Source organism: Falco rusticolus, chromosome 5, assembly GCF_015220075.1.
Source record: "Falco rusticolus isolate bFalRus1 chromosome 5, bFalRus1.pri, whole genome shotgun sequence".
Classification (NCBI taxonomy): Eukaryota; Metazoa; Chordata; class Aves; order Falconiformes; family Falconidae; genus Falco; species Falco rusticolus.
This window is the reverse complement of record NC_051191.1, coordinates 18,454,810-18,473,005: the sequence shown is the minus strand read 5'-3', so window position 1 is coordinate 18,473,005 and position 18,196 is coordinate 18,454,810. Positions and strand designations below refer to the sequence as shown.

Below are 18,196 nucleotides of genomic sequence, written 5' to 3'. Positions count from 1 at the left end.
AAAAATATCTGTCTATTCTGGTACATTTAATTTTGTTTTTCAACACTTTAAATGAATGTACATTATTAGAATACAAAGGTAATTTTCAACTGCTATAGCAAAGAAAATGAATTTTAGTTATATTGTACCATAAAGATAATAAGTAGAAACAGAGCTGGATTCTTTTCTTGAGTCTCTTCCACATCTACTCTATCTGAAAAGGATGTGTGTACATGTATATGTAAAATAGCATACATCGACGTATTATACTTATTATAATAGATATACACATATGCATGCATAGTAGCAATATGTATACAGTCATATTTATATAGATGTTTAATATAAAGAATACGGAACTGTCAAAGCCCAGGGCAATTAACCTAAATGTTGTTTCTCATTATTACCTTGTAATATCAAGAAATGTGTGGAAGTTTTAAAAAGCTTTAATAGGCTTACCTGTGCCATTAACCAAATCACAGTGACCTTCCCAGTATGAAAGATTCCTTTAAAATAAAAAAAAAAAAGTCATGCTGCACGTAGTATATTACACAATGTAATCCATTTAATTACCTGTATTGCTAAATATAACTGCTCCAGTATAAGCCTGATCCACTAGCAAAGTCAGAGGATAGAGATGTTCATTCATTTATTCAGATAAACTATATGATGCATTAGAATAGGATAAAGGGATCTAGCTACTGAAGTATGCAAACCAGAAGGAACTACTTGTATCAAAGAATCAATAACTGTCTTAAAGCCAAGCTCCTAACAGGATCACTAATAGCTGAAAGAGAGAGGTGGTTTTGCTAAACCCAGGGCTTGATTTAGCTTCCTTTGAATTGTTGAAGATTTTCCATTTATCTGTAGTTCTTAATGAATCAAACCTTAAAAGCCATACCTTGAAAATACGTATGTTATCATACCTTTTCTCTTTATAGCTTTCAATTATTGCTGTTTTCTTAATATCTTCTTTCCCAGTATAGACTTTGTAAAGTCCATCGAATGTCCCGTTATACTGTAACAGACACAAGAAGAAGGAATAAGAGTTAGAAGTACTGACCCAGATTGTCATATTTTGTCAGATTTTTCTTACTCATAGCAGCTGCCTTAACTTTTATTCACAGAATGAAAACTGAAAACTGAAGGTTTTGCCTCCTCATTGGTTTCACTTACCGGGTAGAAGACTCCCAGAACTGGGTCCAAGGGGAAGGGGACCTTGTTTAAGAATGGGTCTTTGTATCCCCACAGTAATTCTTTCACTGTTCTGTTCTGTAGCATGGATGACTTAGAAGATTTAATCCAAGTGTTTAATAGTAGTTGTATAAATGTGTTTGTGTACAAGGAAGGTGCAGCCTACAACAGCAATAAAATTAATGTTTAGCATAAAATTCTGCATGTGCTTTGGATCAAAGGTACAGAGTCTGACTCCAAGAAATCTCGAGCAAAGCCATTTTCCAGAGTTGCAGCTCACTGTCGTTTCTACTTAAAACTGACACTCCTTAACAAAACAATTACTGGGCATAATTTAACAGAGAAGGAGTTTGTCTTTACTGCTTACATGAGTTCATTAGATCATCCCTAATCACAGAATCACAGAAGGGCTGAGGTTGGAAGGGACATCCAGAGCTCATCTGGTCCAGCCTCCCCCTCAAGCAGGGCCACCAAGAGCCAGTTGGTCAGGACCATGGCCAAACAGCTTTTTAATATCTCCAAGTAATAATTTCAAATCCCTATATCTGTTACATGGGTTATACCACTTTCAGTTTTCTACCTCTTTTCTGTCATCTCCATACATCACATACTTCAGACTCATTCACGCTACAAACATATAAGTAAAAAGATACAAGCCTGTTACTTACTGGCTTAGGTAAGTGGTTTAGGTTTGCTCTTACACTAGCAGCAATGCAACTGCATCTTGCATAAAACTGACCAAGTGCTGAATCTCTATTATTTCTTTACTTAGAAAGAATACATATTTGGAACAAACAAGCCCTTTCTGAACAGCTTTAATTCTAAATAATGCATAGCTTTTTCCTAATCCAATGAAGAACAATGTAGATTTACCAGCGGTAATTGCAATGAACGTTTGCAGAGGTATAAACACAAAGTCAAGTCCCAATAGCTTGTGGAAAGCCAACAGAAATTATCTATGTTGGCTGTCTGGTGAAGCAGGAAATTATAAGAATTTTTGTAAGTAAATATGTGTAAAAACAAGTGATTCTCTTAGAGCAAGTGCTCAGCCTAGGCCCATTAGTGGGCCATCTCTTTGAACTTTGTGTTATGAAGATAGCAATGAAGAGTCTCTTTTGCTCTCAATTCCTGCCCCCCTCAACCCTACGAATCTTTCACTTTTGTCTGAACTTGAAAATAGAGTAAGTAAAAAGCATGGATATTACAAGATTAGGAGATAGAGGAGATGTGGGTTCAATCCTCTCAGGGTAAAGAAAGTGTGAAAAACATCTCTCTGAATGGCTTTCTAAGTGTTTTGATGAAAAGGTTGCGATAGAAAAGGTGGGCTGTACTGGATTAAAGTCAATGCTGTCAAAGGGAATAGGCAGAGCCTCTCTGGGAATTCAGGCTTATACCCATGAGGTTCTGAACAGCAAAACGGGTCTTGGATCCTCTGTTACTATTTCCCCTGAAACAAGCTTCATGATCCAAAGTGTGAAAGCTGAGCAGTGTTAGTACCATGACATGAAGGACTCTGAGATTAGGAAACAAGAATAGCTTTTCAAAAGAGAGATGCTGGCCTAAATTAGGGCACAGGCAGAGTATGTTGGGTCTGAATAAGGTCATTTGCCTTTATTTATTAGGCCTTTTCTCCCTAGAGAAAAGAAAGCTCAGGGGACCTCATCATAATATTCCAATATTTAAAGGGTGGCTACAAAGAGAATGGAGGCTTTTTCTTCATAAGGAGTGGCATGGAGAAGAGAAAGGGCAAGGAGAACAAGGTGTACCAGGAAAGGTTTTGTCTTGGTAGAAAAAAGAATTTTCTTGCAGTGACAACAGTCAATCACTGGAACATCGTAGAGTCCCCCTCACGAGGCACAATTGGACAGGGTGCTAGAAAATTTCATATAGGCTTCCTTTCTCAGAAAATGTTGGATCAGATGACCTTTTGAGGTCCCTTCCAATAGGGGCTTTTCTATGATTCTGTGATTGCTGGTATGATTCGATTTTGTGTTTACACCAAGCATCCCTTCACTCTGTCTGAAGCAGCCACTCTCTCACTGTAATCCTGAACACTCACACTCAGGCACCACAGAGTTAGTACAGGACAACCAGGCAACACAACAAGGGCTGAATATAAATATGAAAACTGTGAACATTGGTCAAGGGCAAGCGTTCTCAGCTGTAATAGCACAAAAACATCTAGACTGAAAAGGCTCTAGCACTACTCTAGGTGGAGGCCCCTTTGGTTTTCTTTGGAGGACTCAGGTCTTGGCTGGAAGGACAGCTCAGGGGATGCCATTGCAGTCGTGCTGAGGGGCACCACGGGGAGCAAGCAGCTGCAGCAGTGAGACCATGCATACACTGAGCATGGGGTTTAATACAACCTCCCCTGCAAAGCAGGACTGAGGAGGTTATGGAAAAAGTATGGCAAATCTGCCTTGCGCTGTTCATGCTGTACCTCACATAGAAAGAGAATCCATCCACAGACTCGATTCATTCCCACGCTAAAATTGAGTAGGAGGATGCTTTTTGATACATCCCATCCAAACTGATGACTTTGCTTCCATTGACAGGAACAAGTCAACTTTCATTTACCATTAAGATTACCCTGGGAATATAAGGAAACCTTAATATATATGCAATATGTCCTCAGAATTATGATATATATATATTTTAAAGGTAGTATTACAGCTGTCCTCAGTGTAACTGACACTCAACGTCATCTGAGTTCATAGAGAGGAAACTTATCCTGTGGTGGTTTCAGTATAACTAATGCTAAATTCTCCCCTATTTCCTCCAGTATCTCAGCATTTGAATGTGAACATTATGATTTTGTTTCTTTACTTACAACAACGGCAAGGTTGAGACAGGTGATGGTATCATTTTCTGTCCCAACAGACATTTCAGGTTCAAAAAGAGCAATGTTAGGCAGCATGTAGGATATTGTGCCGTCAGAGTTTTCCGTGACATTTTCTTTGGGTAAATATCGCACCCTTGAAATACCAAATAAAAACACAGAATGTTTTTAACATTTGATTTTCAGGACAACACACAACCATGCCTGACTGAAGTTCTTTGTAGATAAACGTTGAACATTTACAACCACTGAAAAGATTCTAAACTTTTTGTGTGAATATACATAAAAATTCGGTTTTCTGTACAGTATTTTTCTTTTAGAAATATGTCCTTGGTACCTAATGGATTTTTTTTCTTGATACTAAAATGAAAACAACTATTTCTTTTTTACTTTTATTTCAATAATGGATCATGTATCTTTTTTATATATTGTTTTAAATTAATTATGTTTTGTCACATTTTTTTCTAAGCTGTAATTAGAAGGCGATGACTCAGAATGGTTAACGAACACTCTGTTAAGTTTTGATCTGATAGGCCTGTGTTGCAACAAAACAGATTACAGGTTAAATCCATAATGGGAGTCACTTTGATAACGTTTCATACACGTGGAGATTTATAAGCAATCTTTCAGCTCCACTAAGATTCTCATAAGCCTCTTAAGCATGCCCCATCAGCAGATCACTAACATAGAATCTCTGAGTTGATGCAGTTCTATCTTTAGCGCAACTCTTCAAGTCCCCATCCTCTTGCTGACCACTTTGTTGGGGCACCATCCTGCAGGCATCATATGACTTAGTCTGCGCTGTGGGTCCACAGAAGGGACCTTCAGGGTAATCCATCAGATCTTCCAGCCTGGGTGTAAGGGAACAAAAAGGTTCGGAGCAGACGTAGCCAGTGCAGGTGGGCCTTACCCCCAAAACAGCTGGATCTTGACTTCGCAAGACTGGTTTGTGTGCATGTCATTTCATTAATAGCTTAATGTGTAGAGCACCTACTCGAAAGTTGGGAGATCTTTTTTTTTTTTTTTTTTTTTTTCCTAATTATGTTACTTCTGACTGGAAACAAAAGACCTCAAACAAGGTTTCCTAGCAGAATCACGGGGACAACTGCATTTTCCAGACCAGTTGTTATACATCATAATAAATAATTAAACATTTAAAGGGAGATTCAGAGGGAGAGAGAGAGACAGTGTCACAGTGATTCAGGTAGACCCAATATCCCAGGTGAGCATGACCGCAGCAGTGAGAAGAGCTATAGACATCATTTCTTACATAGTCTTATGTAGGCTTCTGGCAAAGATTTGTCCCTGAGAAACCAAGCAACCATCATCACCACCAGAGTAAAACATTTCTGTTTGGTGGAAATTCACTTTCTGCAGTATTTCTTAACCAGTTAGTTTCCTGATTCCATTTCCTATATCTTCTCATGTACTCTATGGACCAAGAGTTTTCTACTTCCAATGAGAAATAAGTAACATTTTTAAGCATCAAAGCACTTCAACTGTAGATGCTGCATGGTAAAACCATCTTGCAAATACAATATACATCTTCAAAGATATCAAGAAAGAAATATCCTATCATTTTAGGAAATCAGTTTCATAACAAGTGTGCCAGAGATAGCTGGATATTGGGCTTATCAGGAAGCACCAACTAGGCCTACGTCAACATCACGTTTAAAATTAAGCAGGTGATTAAAAGCTGGCCTGAATGGGAATGGACTGCTGCATCTAGACCCTCGCTAGTACATTCAGAAAAAGGAATGCTTTTCAAGGGGAAATTTGAAAAGGAAAAGCTATAGATTAAAAATAAGTCATAAAGGAGCAAAGAAAAAAAATACATTATTAAAATAAATCTGAGTGATACATGGGTGATAAAATAATCTCTTGGGTTTAGGGCATCTGGCGTATTTTTCCCGTATGCAAAAAGCTGGCAAAAACTGAACAGCAACAAATGCAACATGCCTGTGTTGTTGTGGCAAACATCTTGCGAATAAGCAATCTCTTTTCACAAAGGCAAACAGCTCCACACCCAATTACCTGTTTTTATATACGTGCTTTCCCAACATGAGACCAAATACAGAAAGTATCTGTGATTGCTGTGTGTAGCTGCAAGTTAGGCATTTTTGTCAAGTCTAACTGAAATACAATGCTGGAGTTTCAGAAATAAATTTTAACTCAGTAGAACTTTCTCTGACTTTCACCATGATCTCTGATATGACATGCCGTGTACTCAGAGGGGCTTTGCTTACCTGTATGTGTAAGGTCCTCTTTGTTCAAGTTTTGGACGTGCTCCTTGCTCTAACACATCTGCAGGATTTTGTACATGGAAAATCCAAAATTGCCTGTAAACTGAACTTCCTGGCACAAGCCAATTTTGAAAAGCAATGGTACCATTTGAAATGACAGCTTCCTAAAAGGACAAAAACCAAAGCTAAAATTAACCACAAAAATTGAGCGACAAGCTGCATTTACTTTCCAGATGGTTGCAGAAGATTCCTAAACAACAGAAAAAAAAGCTATTTTATCATCAGTATGAGGCATACAGTGCACATTTTTGGCCAACATTTGAAAGCATGCTGACATTCCTGCTTAGTGAAAGGAAAAGTGCATCCCCCTAAAATGTGACCACAAAGCTGATGTAATTGCTACTGTAGCAAGCAGCAAAACTTTCCTACTGCTGTGGTCGGGCAATGCATTAGTTCCCAAATACTTGCCAAATCCACTGATTATTTGGAAAAAGAAAATATCTGAATGATACCCAGCAGTTTTAGAATCCATAAACTGTTTTTCACACATTTGCAGATAGCCCAAGGGAAGAAACAAGAATTATCTGGGAGCATTACTCAGGCACTAAAGTAATTTTGCATGCAGAGAATGCAGACAGTGTTCTTGCAGGACTGTTTTTTGTCAGAAAACTCTTGTCACAAAACCTGAGACTTTCTAAGAAATATCTCTAGCTTTGATAACATTTTGTTAGGATAGTTCCCCAGGTCTAGGGAATAAGGGCAAAATATGGCAAAAGACAGGACATCAGGAACCACTCCAGAGTAAGCAACAGCTTTATGTCTGTGGCACTCAACTATAGTATCATAAATGCCTATTCAGTCCTTGGGACTGTACAGTGAGAAAGAGAGTTTGAAGGTTTGTTTCCTGTATTTTCAGGGGAATGCCTGTTTTGCCTGGTCTACATCATGCCTCCTTGTACATGATTTTCCCAAAGTCCCGGGATAATGTAGTTTTTTCCCTTAGTGGTAAAAATTCAGAAAAAAATTCTCAACAGAAAAAAAAAATCTAGGCACCCTGGCTATAATATATGAAATGCTTTTTTATTAGCGTGGTGCAATATTAATTGATTAATTTGCACAGCTCACAGAGTCTCAGGAATTAAAAGGCTGGAATCCCCCCAGAGAGCATGAAAAGACATTTTAAATTACAGTTTACTAGATTTTCTTTCTAGCTTAAATTTCTGCCCTCTAGAGTTTGCTTAGCAAGCACCATAAAAAAAAAAAAAAAAAACAAACCAAAAAAACAAATTACCGATTAAGAACACTGCAATTAGAAATTAATACCATACCTTGAAGAACTCATAACATAGTCAGAGTTTTCTCTATGGAAAGCCTGTTTGTATGGTGGGGTTGCAAATGCCTTGCTTGTGGTGTGAAGCACAGGGCTTGCTGGTTGAATAGCTGCTATAATTTATGTGCGTTTGTGTGAGCGGGGAAGGAAAGTTGCTGTAGCAAATGTGTTATCATCTTGAGGGCTTGCACTCAGACCTGACAGTTAAAATTCTCTTCAGCCTTGTTTTGCAAACCTCAGGAGGCCAAAGCCTATCAACAGCTGTGATCTCGCATGGGGCAGACCATGTCCCTGGCAAAGAGAAAAGCTTACATGATTTTGAAATCACCTTTTCAGTTTCCACAGAGGATTGCTCAAAGGATCTGGGAGAAGCAGGCTGATATTAAGAAAGGTGCAACTTCTACGCAGTCTGCCTGTGATCTGTATGCAGCAGGGTCCTGGGATGGGGACAGATGCCAGGATTTGACCTCCTACCTCTGTGTAACTGGTAGAGAAGTGGTTAAGCTGGCAGCTATATGCCCAAGAGGACAAACTAATCTCTCTAGAATTCAACAACAAATAGGCACAGAGATGAACAGAGAAGTTTCAACCTTGTGACAACAGATTTTAAAGTAGTGTTAGTTACTTCTTAAAAGAAGTTTTCACATCTGTCCATTCCTCCCTCCCCTTATAACCCTTTGCTAAGGGTTATGATAGCACAGAACGATATGCTGACTCTGCCACTGCAGTTTGCTCAGAGTACCTGAGCCATAGGATCTCTCCTCCCATCTTGGAGAGGCACAGAAATAGTCCCCAGCCTGCCTCCAGCTTTAGACATTTTGGGCACTTTGAAAACTGGTTATTCTGCAATGACCACATCTCTGTGATTGACCTGGAAGAATATAAGGAACATGCTTCCTCACAGCTTTCTCCTTATAAACGACCTTGTTTTTTTCCAAAGAGTGGATCTTTGCTGCTAAACCTCTCTCCGGTATTGCAGGAAAAGCTGAGACTTATGCAGGACTTTTTAGCACAACCAGGACAACTTTCCATGCAGACTGAGACTGCAGGCTATGAGACACAAGCCTTTTCATGTACTTTCTGTACTGCTCCTTGCTGCACTTCATTATACTATGTACTCTTTTATCAATCTAGAACAAATTCACTGTCCAGCTAAAGAGGTGGGCGTGGCTGTCCTTTATTTTTCATGCAAGAATAACTACTATATGCATATTGTACCCTTAGGAAATGCCAAAAGAGAAAAATTACTTTGGGCATTGGTACAAAGAGGACCATGGAAACTGAATACATGGGACAGCCAGGTCACAATGAGTTACTATGTGGATTTTCAGCCCACCATTTTCTCTGTGCTGATGCCACCGTGGACACTCTTAGGGGATGCTTCAAGGGGACAGCTGATACAACCTGACAGTGCTGCAGCCAAAGGGGCAAGCTGGCACCTGCAGCCCCTTGGTCACTGATACACACGCTTCCCCCTTCCCATGTGCCAGCTCTCATTCCTCAGGGAGCTGTTCCTGCCTGCCAGACTGGAGGAAGATTATTTGTTCTTCCTTGGTTTGGGGTTTTTTTGGTTTGTTTTGGGGGGGTGTTCTTTTTACTGCCCCCTTCCCCCCCCGCCCCCCAGCTGGGTTACCTTTCTACCAGTGAGCGAGCGAGCCACTTGGCTCAGTGGTCTGTATAGGGGGAAGGATCAGATAACAGAGTTAAAATAAGTGAAGCAGCAGGGCAAAAGAGGGAGGGGGAGGAAGGGAGCAAGACCATTATATCTGGTGGCATTCAGCCACTATTGTTAATAACATTTCTCCCACAAAGGAAGTGTGTATGATTCCCTGTCACATACTTCAAGAATGCCAATGGTGGCTTAAAGCTGAAGAAAATCTAGAGCTCTGTCCTTATTCATGTCTTCATATAATGAAACTAATATCCACACACCAGCAAGCCCTTGGATTTTAGCTGACTGATCACTGGTGAGGCCAGCCCTAAATATTACCCCTCTCTATGGCTGGTCACTTTTATATCCCCCTGGTAACACTGCCATGCTTTGTGATATTACGAAAGGTAGGGCAATTTGGGAAACTACTAATTTGCAATTGATACTATGAAACTCCCTAGTCAACATACATGAGCTCTAGTATCTTATGCAATAATTAATTACTGTTAGGAAAAGTAGCTATACAGTATATAATTGCTACACAGTCAAGTTCATCTCGTGACCTAAATGTGCAAGACTGAGAGTGAAAACAATGGGGACTTTATCCTCTTTTGTTTCTGACACAATTTTTCCCCCACTTGTGGTGCGTCAACTGGCAATACATAAACTCAAGAAATGCTGAGCAGTCAGCAATGGAAGCTTCTGTACTTTGGTGTTTTACACTGAATTCAGCCATCATGATTACTGATGAAGAAATACAAAATGTAAGATGCAGTTGCTTTCTTGACAAAGGATCTGGCCAGATAGACAAAAGATGCCATTTTCTGGGAGTTTACATCTATGTGTTTTACGTGTTGGTCTGCATACATAAAACTGGAGGAAACAAACAATACAATTCTGTAAAACTGAGTAAGTTAAGTTCCAGGAAAGCAAATAATCTTCTTCCATTTTGCAGCTGAAAGTACAAATAGCCATTTATTACTTCTTGAGTGATGATTATTAGCTTATTATCAGGTTTTTTTGGCAGGCTCTGTTGGATCAAAACTTCCAGTCCTTTTTCAGTCCCTGATCATAAAAAATTATGGAATCTATTTAAGTTTATCATTGATAATGCTGGAATATGTGTGATTGGATCACTCATGTTCTGCTGAGAGCCAGCAGTTACTTTAGCTTCATTAGTTTAGAAGAAGTGCCATATGAATGTCACAAACAATTTTAAATTAGAATTGTTTTGTATGCCTCCAGTAGCTGAGGAGACACAAACTGGACAATCATAGATAACAGGTATGTAGAGAGACAGAAGGCTAAACATAATAATACCTAAAATTCATAGCTTTATTTCTAAAAATAGGAGAGGCTAACTTTGAGAACTCTATAGAAAGAGTGCAGCACTAAGGTATTGTGACATATCATACACCATTCTGCATTATCAGTTTATCAGGAATTCAACATATTAAGTAACATTATGTGACTCCTGTTAAGCTCCTACCTAAGGTAGAAAGCAAACTCTCCTAAAGAAGTGGTGATAAAGATTTTTATGGCAAATTAATCAGTTACCAAGGGCTTTGAGGGCTAGATATAGCTGAGGAAAAAGGCTGATTAGCTGGGAAAAAAAACCCAACCAAAATTTTTTATCATAACTGAAATGATGGGATTTTTTCCTAAATAAATAATATTGTTTTAAAAGAGGGAAAGGCAAAAGGTGGTAATTGAGCAATGTCAAAATATCTCCTTCCAACAATATTGGCTGCAAGCTTTCTGATTTGTTGTTTTGAATTCACCTTTCCTGTTGATTTTTTTAGTACTAGATTTTTTTAATGTTAGATATGGCAATGTCTAATAACAATGATGATAGACATGATAACGTGCAATGAAATGTGTGGAGTCAGTTAAAAAGGTAGATTTTGATAGCCTCAAACAAAATGTTTTTTGTAAAGAACTCTGAAACTTTCATGCTTCAATCCTAACTGTACCAAGGGCAGTTTTCTAAACCCTTAAGACCTTCATGGAAAGGCATTTATTCCCTGTGGATAGATTCATTGTTTGGGAAAACTAGGATTTTTGCCCTTCGGTACTGAAACCACAGGCAACTTTTAAGGGGGAAGTCTCCTTTCCCTGAATAGTATCAGAGCTAAAATAGCTTAGCACTACTCTTGTTCAGTGGATCCCTGCCAAGATGCTGGTGCTGGTGGTGTCGTTTTGACTGTGCTCTTCCAGTGACAGTTTCTTTTAAAAGGCCTCTAAAAGGATTCAGAAAATACATATAATGCTGTAATTCTTTAAAACCCTGCCACCCTGCTGGAGGCAGGAGTGGAAACAATTTATCCAAAAAAGATCTGGTGAGGCAGTCTGAGGTTAGAAAACATAGCGATGTGTTTTGTGTTGAAGCACAGATGTCTGTTAATAAACAAGAAGATGCGAAGAGGTGACATCTTGATGTTCCATGTTACGTGGACTTTGAGTTATACACCCATGGACTTTTCATGGATGGAGAACAGCACCTGCCTGCTAGGAAATAATAGCCAATACCCTGACAGTCTCTATCAAATTTCTAAGGGCACCTGAGATTGTCTGTACACATGCAGATGATTTCTCTTTGCTGCAACAAGAGTATGCAGCCTTTCAGCAAAATGTTTACTCAGGCTAATCTCTCAATGACTGCAATAAAGGAGAAATGGGGCTGATAGGGTTTGGTCAGCTGCCAAGATGTGTGCTTAAGGGAAGCATGCTCAGGCTTCAGCTGCTATCAAAATGGTAAGAACTATTGATGGCATTGATTTTTTAATTAAAGTTTATTTATTTATTTCTTTATTTATTGGGAGATTCTAAAAGTTCAGCTGGACTTGCTTCAGAACAAACTGATGATAGTGCGGTTTGACCAGACCTTGATAACAAGTTAATTTAAGATATTTTGAGTTGTTATAGTGTGAAGTGTCCTAAAGCTATTCGTTCAGGAGAAAAATAAATCATCCATTTCTCTAACCCAGCAATAAGAGTTTACAGCAACATTCCTTTCCCCTAGAAATATGTTTGGTTTTACTGTGTTTCTGTCAACTTGTGCAAAGAACTGGGATTTACTCCAAGATAAAATATGCAGAGGAACACCTAGGGGTCTTTTTTCAAGGACCACGCAGAATTTAAGACATGATTTTACTTATACTGGTAGTATCTGAAACAGTTTTTCCCTTTCATCAAAATATGACATTTTGAAATTTGTTTTCACACAGCGGGTGAGGGACTTAAGTTCTGGCTTTGCCTTATATGAATCCAAATGGAAATATAAATTCCTACAGGCCGTATCTGAGAAAACATCTTGCTCATTAGTTTTTTCCTGTCCTAGAGTCTCTATGCTTAAGAAATTCCAAATAAAATTGTCATTGAAACTGATCTGTTTTTACCAAACATTTCCTTGAAAAATGACACTTCCAAAAGTTGAAAGATTTCAGAAAAAATGTACTTTTAGTATGGTCTCCTCAGCAGACCTGTTTGCTTTCCAGCCAGCTCTATATTTATCTTAAATATAACTGCAGTGTTTAACAAATATTTGTTTTTCTTAATAGCCATCGACACAAGTAAATCACAATTAGTTAGATTCAAATCACTTTTGAGCATCTGCTGAAATGATCACATATTTCAGATGTTGTACCTTGGCATATCTTTTCTGAAAAGAAATTGGTTTAAGAGTCTCATGGTCTCACCGGATAGTCAGAATGCTAAACAGAAAAAAATCTAGTATGATTTGTGCTTAAGAAAGGAAGTATCCATTTACTTAAATATATAAGACCTCTACAAATTTAATCTTTTATGTTTTATATGAATACTGGTAAGGAAATATTCCTTTTTATATACATCAGTCAAGCTGCCCTGAAATAGCTACAAGCATCTGAAACATGATCACAATCCAGAAAATTATAAAGACGTTGAGGAAAAAATTACTCTGTCTAATATTTTACCACTAAGAACTCATCCAGGTATAATTTCATATGTAGACATTTGCAAACCATGCTGTATAACTGGTTCATTATAAGTAAACATGAACACATAACATTGCTAATATGTGTAATTTGCTTTGAAAATATTTAATGGCATAAGTCAACACTCTGGAATAACTCGAAGTAAATATTTAATATAAGGAGATACACATTTATAAAATCACGTGCTTTTTAGAAAACCTGCCTTTTCTTCAATATGTCAAACAATTAAAATTATTTGCAAATATAGAGTATGACTTTTTTTGTAAAATGTTGCAAGGTGAGTGTGACATTATCTAGTGAAGAATTATTTCTTTATTCTCCATAAATCTGAAAATTTCATGAAAAATACAAGAATTGGAAAATTCCTCTACAGTTAGGTTTTCACTGAGTTTGCTAACGAAATTAAAATGGTACGTAGAAACCATTTTTTTCAGTTTTTTAAAAAAGTGATGCTAGAATCTAGGCAAGGCTACATTTCCTGAAATTTCAGGCATCCACCTCCTCAACTAACTTCAATAGCCATTGAGTTAAGGGCAGGCTTCCAGAACAGTCTTTGAATACATGTCTCCAAGATCTCCACAGTCTTCAGTGCCACAGCAGATTATTTGGAGGACTAATCATCAGCCAAAGACCTTAAGGTTTCTGGATTTTTAACTGTAGGAGAGCCCGCCTTGGCTGCAGTGACCCCAAGGAGACTCCATGTCTCCATGGTGGACACCCCAGGGCTTCCATGGTCTTTCACTCTAAATTACTCTGTGATTTAGATCCTCAGCTATACACTGTTTTCCCTGAATATTTAACAAATTAACTTTTCATTTCTCTTTAAAGACACAATTAGATTTTAAAGACAAAAAAATCTAAAAAAAAAAAAAAAAAAAGAAAAAAATTGTGACTGCTAAGTCCACTACACTTCAGTTACTCTTCTCACTCCTTCAATAAGGAGGTGTATATGATCAGATCCTGCAGTCTTGTGAGGCATATTGACTTGGATTGTATATTCACAGAATGTGAGCTGAGTGCATCTAAGTGTAGATTTAGATTCTGCATCAGAAGTTTGTCTAGTTTATTTGCAGTACATACATATAAGTGCATGGAGTGGGCACCAAAATAAGAAAAGAACGCAGAAAAATAAATAAGTGGGCCATCATGGGTAAAAAATAAATAAAATAGAAAAATAAATAAGTGGGCCATCATGGGTAAAAAATAAATAAAATAGAAACAATCATAATTAAAATAAAAATACAAAATGATTACTTCTAAATGACATTACTGAAAACACAACTTGAAAACAAAATTTTTGCTTGTCATGTGGAGCATGAAAGAAAGGAAGCAAGTAAACATGGAAGTAATATGTTTAAAAAATATTGCTGCAGCATCTATTCCCAGGAAATTTTCCATTGCATATGTTACAAAACCTAGGTTTAATAAAGAAAACAAAAAGGGAAAAAGCAGAAACAGAGCACAAGACTTACAAATAATGAATATTCAATAACCACAAACCATATTGACTTTAAGAAGTTTTTAAAAAGTACCTTTTCTATTGCTTTGCCTATAAGATTATCTCCAACTGGTATCAGAACTCCTCCAAGGATAGCCAGCACAGCACCGATGATGGCCCCAGTGAGAAGCCCACAGTTTATGTTACAGCCCATTCCTCTCCTTTGTCAGGGTGCAGGCAGACAGGGTAAAAATATACTTGCTGCAAGGCCTGATGCTTTTTTCTCCCTTCTTGGTCCCAACAGACTCACTGATCTTCCTGAGAGAAGCTGTTAATATAAGGAGAGAGTGAACAAAAAATCACATTCCAAAGCTCAAAGTGCAAAGTGCATGAGGTGAAGCAGGTAGGAAGACGACATGCCAAAACTAGCCAGCCAGTGGCAGCCAGTGCCAAAATGCAAAGAAAGAAAGAAAAAAAAAAAAAAACAAACAGTTGTGTGTACTTTTGGCAAGCTAGTTGTTTGTGACATATCATTATCTTTTTTTTTTTTCTCTGTTGCATTAGAGCAAACTGACATAATTATTGTTCAGCTGACACTTCCTGAGGCACGCACCTTCTCCAAAATCTCTGTGCCAAAGGAGAACACTCTAGCCCTCTGCATTTTTTACAGTCTGCAATGCCCATGGCTCCCACTTCAGGCAAACCCAAGAGTTTCAGTGTGAGCTACCCAGGCTGTTTCTGTATTACACGAGTAAGGAAATCCTCAAGGTCCATCAGCACCTTGGTGTGGAATGGCAGCCCATAATAGAAGGCACCTACAAGAAGCCTGCCTTTCCAGATCTTTGTCAGTACACAATCTGCTCCTGAAAGGATAAAACTTTGTTTCACAACCTCAAGTCAAAGGTATGACTGGATTTTCTTTTTAGAGTTGCATTCTTACCATCACCTAGTTTCATCAATTCCAGTTGCCTTACAGAAACGCAGACCTCTTGAAACGATTCTAGATTTTGATTTTTGAAAGATGTAATACCTGATACTTCAAGATCATTCAGTCTCAGAAAAAAAATAATATGTCTGCAGTTGCTCATTGGAAAACAGTTGCTGATAATATGTGCTAGTATGTCAAGGTCTGGCACCTAGTGAGACTGTTGTAAAGAAAATCAGAATGATACCAGTGCTGAGATATGGTAAAATATAAGCTCCCAGTGATAATTTTTCTATTTGCTACTGTTTGTGAATAACTAAGACAAAGAGCTGTCTAATTTGCAATTTGTTCTTGCTCAGGAATTACTCACATCCACTGAATTTGCATGTTTATTTGCTTTAGACCCTCAACTAACAGAAGATCTACTGTTTTGTGTTTTGGATGCCATTGTCCATATTCTTTTTGTTCTGACCAATTTCTGTTCGTTAACATGTTGTGATCATCTCTAAATCAATTTTAAGGCAGGTATTAGTTACAGAGTCAATCATGCATTCAAGGCCAAACACAGAGAGCAAAGGAAAAGAGCAGGATGGAGTGAAAGAATAACTCAACTTGAATTCCCAGTTTGCTCATGAGGATTAAAGGGTCAAAAAAATCTTCATGGGTTTCTAAATAGTATATCAGATGTAGGAATAGATGTTTTCATAAACGCAGTTATGAGGTCCTTTTATTAAAAAAAAGAACACATACAGCCTGCACTGATATATGAGGTACCACGGTCAGCAGCCTAATGATGTGTCCTCCCACATCCTCCCAAACTCACAATCATATTGTGTCCGTACCTGAGTCTAGACTGATCCTTTTACCTGCATTGGAAACTCTCATTTTGCCTGCTCTTGCACTAGCAGCAGTTTATGGTTCCCTTGTCATTGACAATGACTATTTCTGTACATTTGCACTCATTTGGCACAAATTTAATAATTTCCCCTTGGATACTTGTGAGCAGAACGACCAAAAGGCTACTTATGATCTCAGAAAAATATCCTTCCTATAAAAGTCATCCCATCCACCCACCTGCCACCAGGTCATTCTTTGTGGTTCCCACATCAGAACTTCACCCTTTGATTGCTTTACCTGCACACACAAGGCACCCAGGAAGAAACCAGATTTGGCTAAAGTTTTTGTCTTTATTTCACAAGGGACTGAGAAGTCCATTTACAGCTGTAGACCTGGTTTTTGTGCTGGAGGAAGTACAACTTATTTGAACTGCAGGTTTACTTAGTCGCTTTCCTCTCTACCAGCTCTGTTACTCTGTGCCTTTGCACAGAGCAGAAACAGAAACTCACCAAAGGGGTAACATTAAGAAAAAAATCCATTTCCCCAAACTTTTCCTGCAACTTTTTGCACTTTTCACAAAGATAACTGATAGACTACTTGACTGAATTATAAAAACACAAGGTTATTAAAGGCTCTTTGACAGAGTGGATGGATGCATAATGTGGCTAAGATCAAATTTCAAAGCTAACTTGAGTTACAAATTCATTTGACCTGAAGAACTTTCACATTAACGTCACTAGGGCAAACTCTCATATCTTTGTAGATAAGTTCAGATCAGGATCTTTAGTCTGGCAGAAATAGCACTGCAATACTGTGATATGGCTGTGCAACTCATTGGATAAGTGGTGTGAGGATTTTAAAACCTTATTGCTGTTACACAGTGTAGCAAATCTAAGAAGCAGAAATTCTCAGTGAAATCAAATTGTGAAATGTATTTCAAGTTGATTTTTCCCTCCAACCCTATCTATTCCGGTAGATATTTTTACAGTGTGTAAAGACATATTTTAAATTTTAAAGTGGAAATTATCTCTTCCATGAGTGTTTAAAAAAGGCTTTTATTGTCAGACATTTTTTTCTTGGTTTACATTCTGAAGCTTTTCAAATTCAACAGAAATACACCTTACACCAAAATACATTTCCATCCAAGTTTCTACAAGCTGTTCCAAGGGATTTCTTTTTCTGTTAGGCAGACTAAGTATTTCTCATGAGCACTAGCAATAAACAACTGGAAAGCAACTGGCTGCTAATAAATTGTGTCCATACTGAGCTTTTGCAAACTGTAAAGTACTCACCCTTCTCCTACCAAACACAATGCAATTGCAGTCTAGACATATCTCAATTTATGCAATTCAAATTATCCATTACACAACTGCAATGAAGAGCACTCACAACATGACACTAAATTTCACATAAAGGTCACCAAGCTGTTCTCATCTATCAGAACTGAAGGTAAAATATGAAGACTAAAGTAGAAATTTCCAGGAAGAACGCAGTTGTGTCCGGGAATTCACATTCAGGAAAAAAAATATTTACCTTATGCAGAATAGAAAGTACCATAACAAAATTAGATATTGTCTATGAAACTGTACTATCTTTTAAACTTAGATTTGACTACAGAATTGGTAAAAATATTCACCTCATTCTAGAGTGCTGAGTATGTATTTTTTAATATTGTTTCAAATGTCCTTAATAGAATGCTGATGATGGAAATGGTCCATTTGGACTCTGAAAAGGCAATTTATAAGCAACTGAATAGGAGAAAAGATGCAAAATATTATTAAACTTT

At 37.8% G+C, this 18,196-nt stretch overlaps 1 protein-coding gene across 5 annotated transcripts in view; it reads right to left on the bottom strand.

Moving 5' to 3' along the window:
• Positions 1-18,196, bottom strand: part of CD36 (CD36 molecule) — an 87,958-nt gene that overhangs the window by 10,514 nt on the left and 59,248 nt on the right. For all 5 annotated transcript variants that reach the window (XM_037389607.1, XM_037389606.1, XM_037389605.1 and 2 more), the window contains exons 2-7: positions 14,743-14,976; positions 6,259-6,419; positions 4,004-4,148; positions 1,156-1,335; positions 906-997; positions 439-485 (exon numbers count right to left, since the gene is read on the bottom strand). In XM_037389607.1, the coding sequence (XP_037245504.1) occupies positions 439-485; positions 906-997; positions 1,156-1,335; positions 4,004-4,148; positions 6,259-6,419; positions 14,743-14,862 (745 nt within the window). In that variant the 5' untranslated portion in view covers positions 14,863-14,976. The remainder of the gene's footprint in view (positions 1-438; positions 486-905; positions 998-1,155; positions 1,336-4,003; positions 4,149-6,258; positions 6,420-14,742; positions 14,977-18,196) is intronic.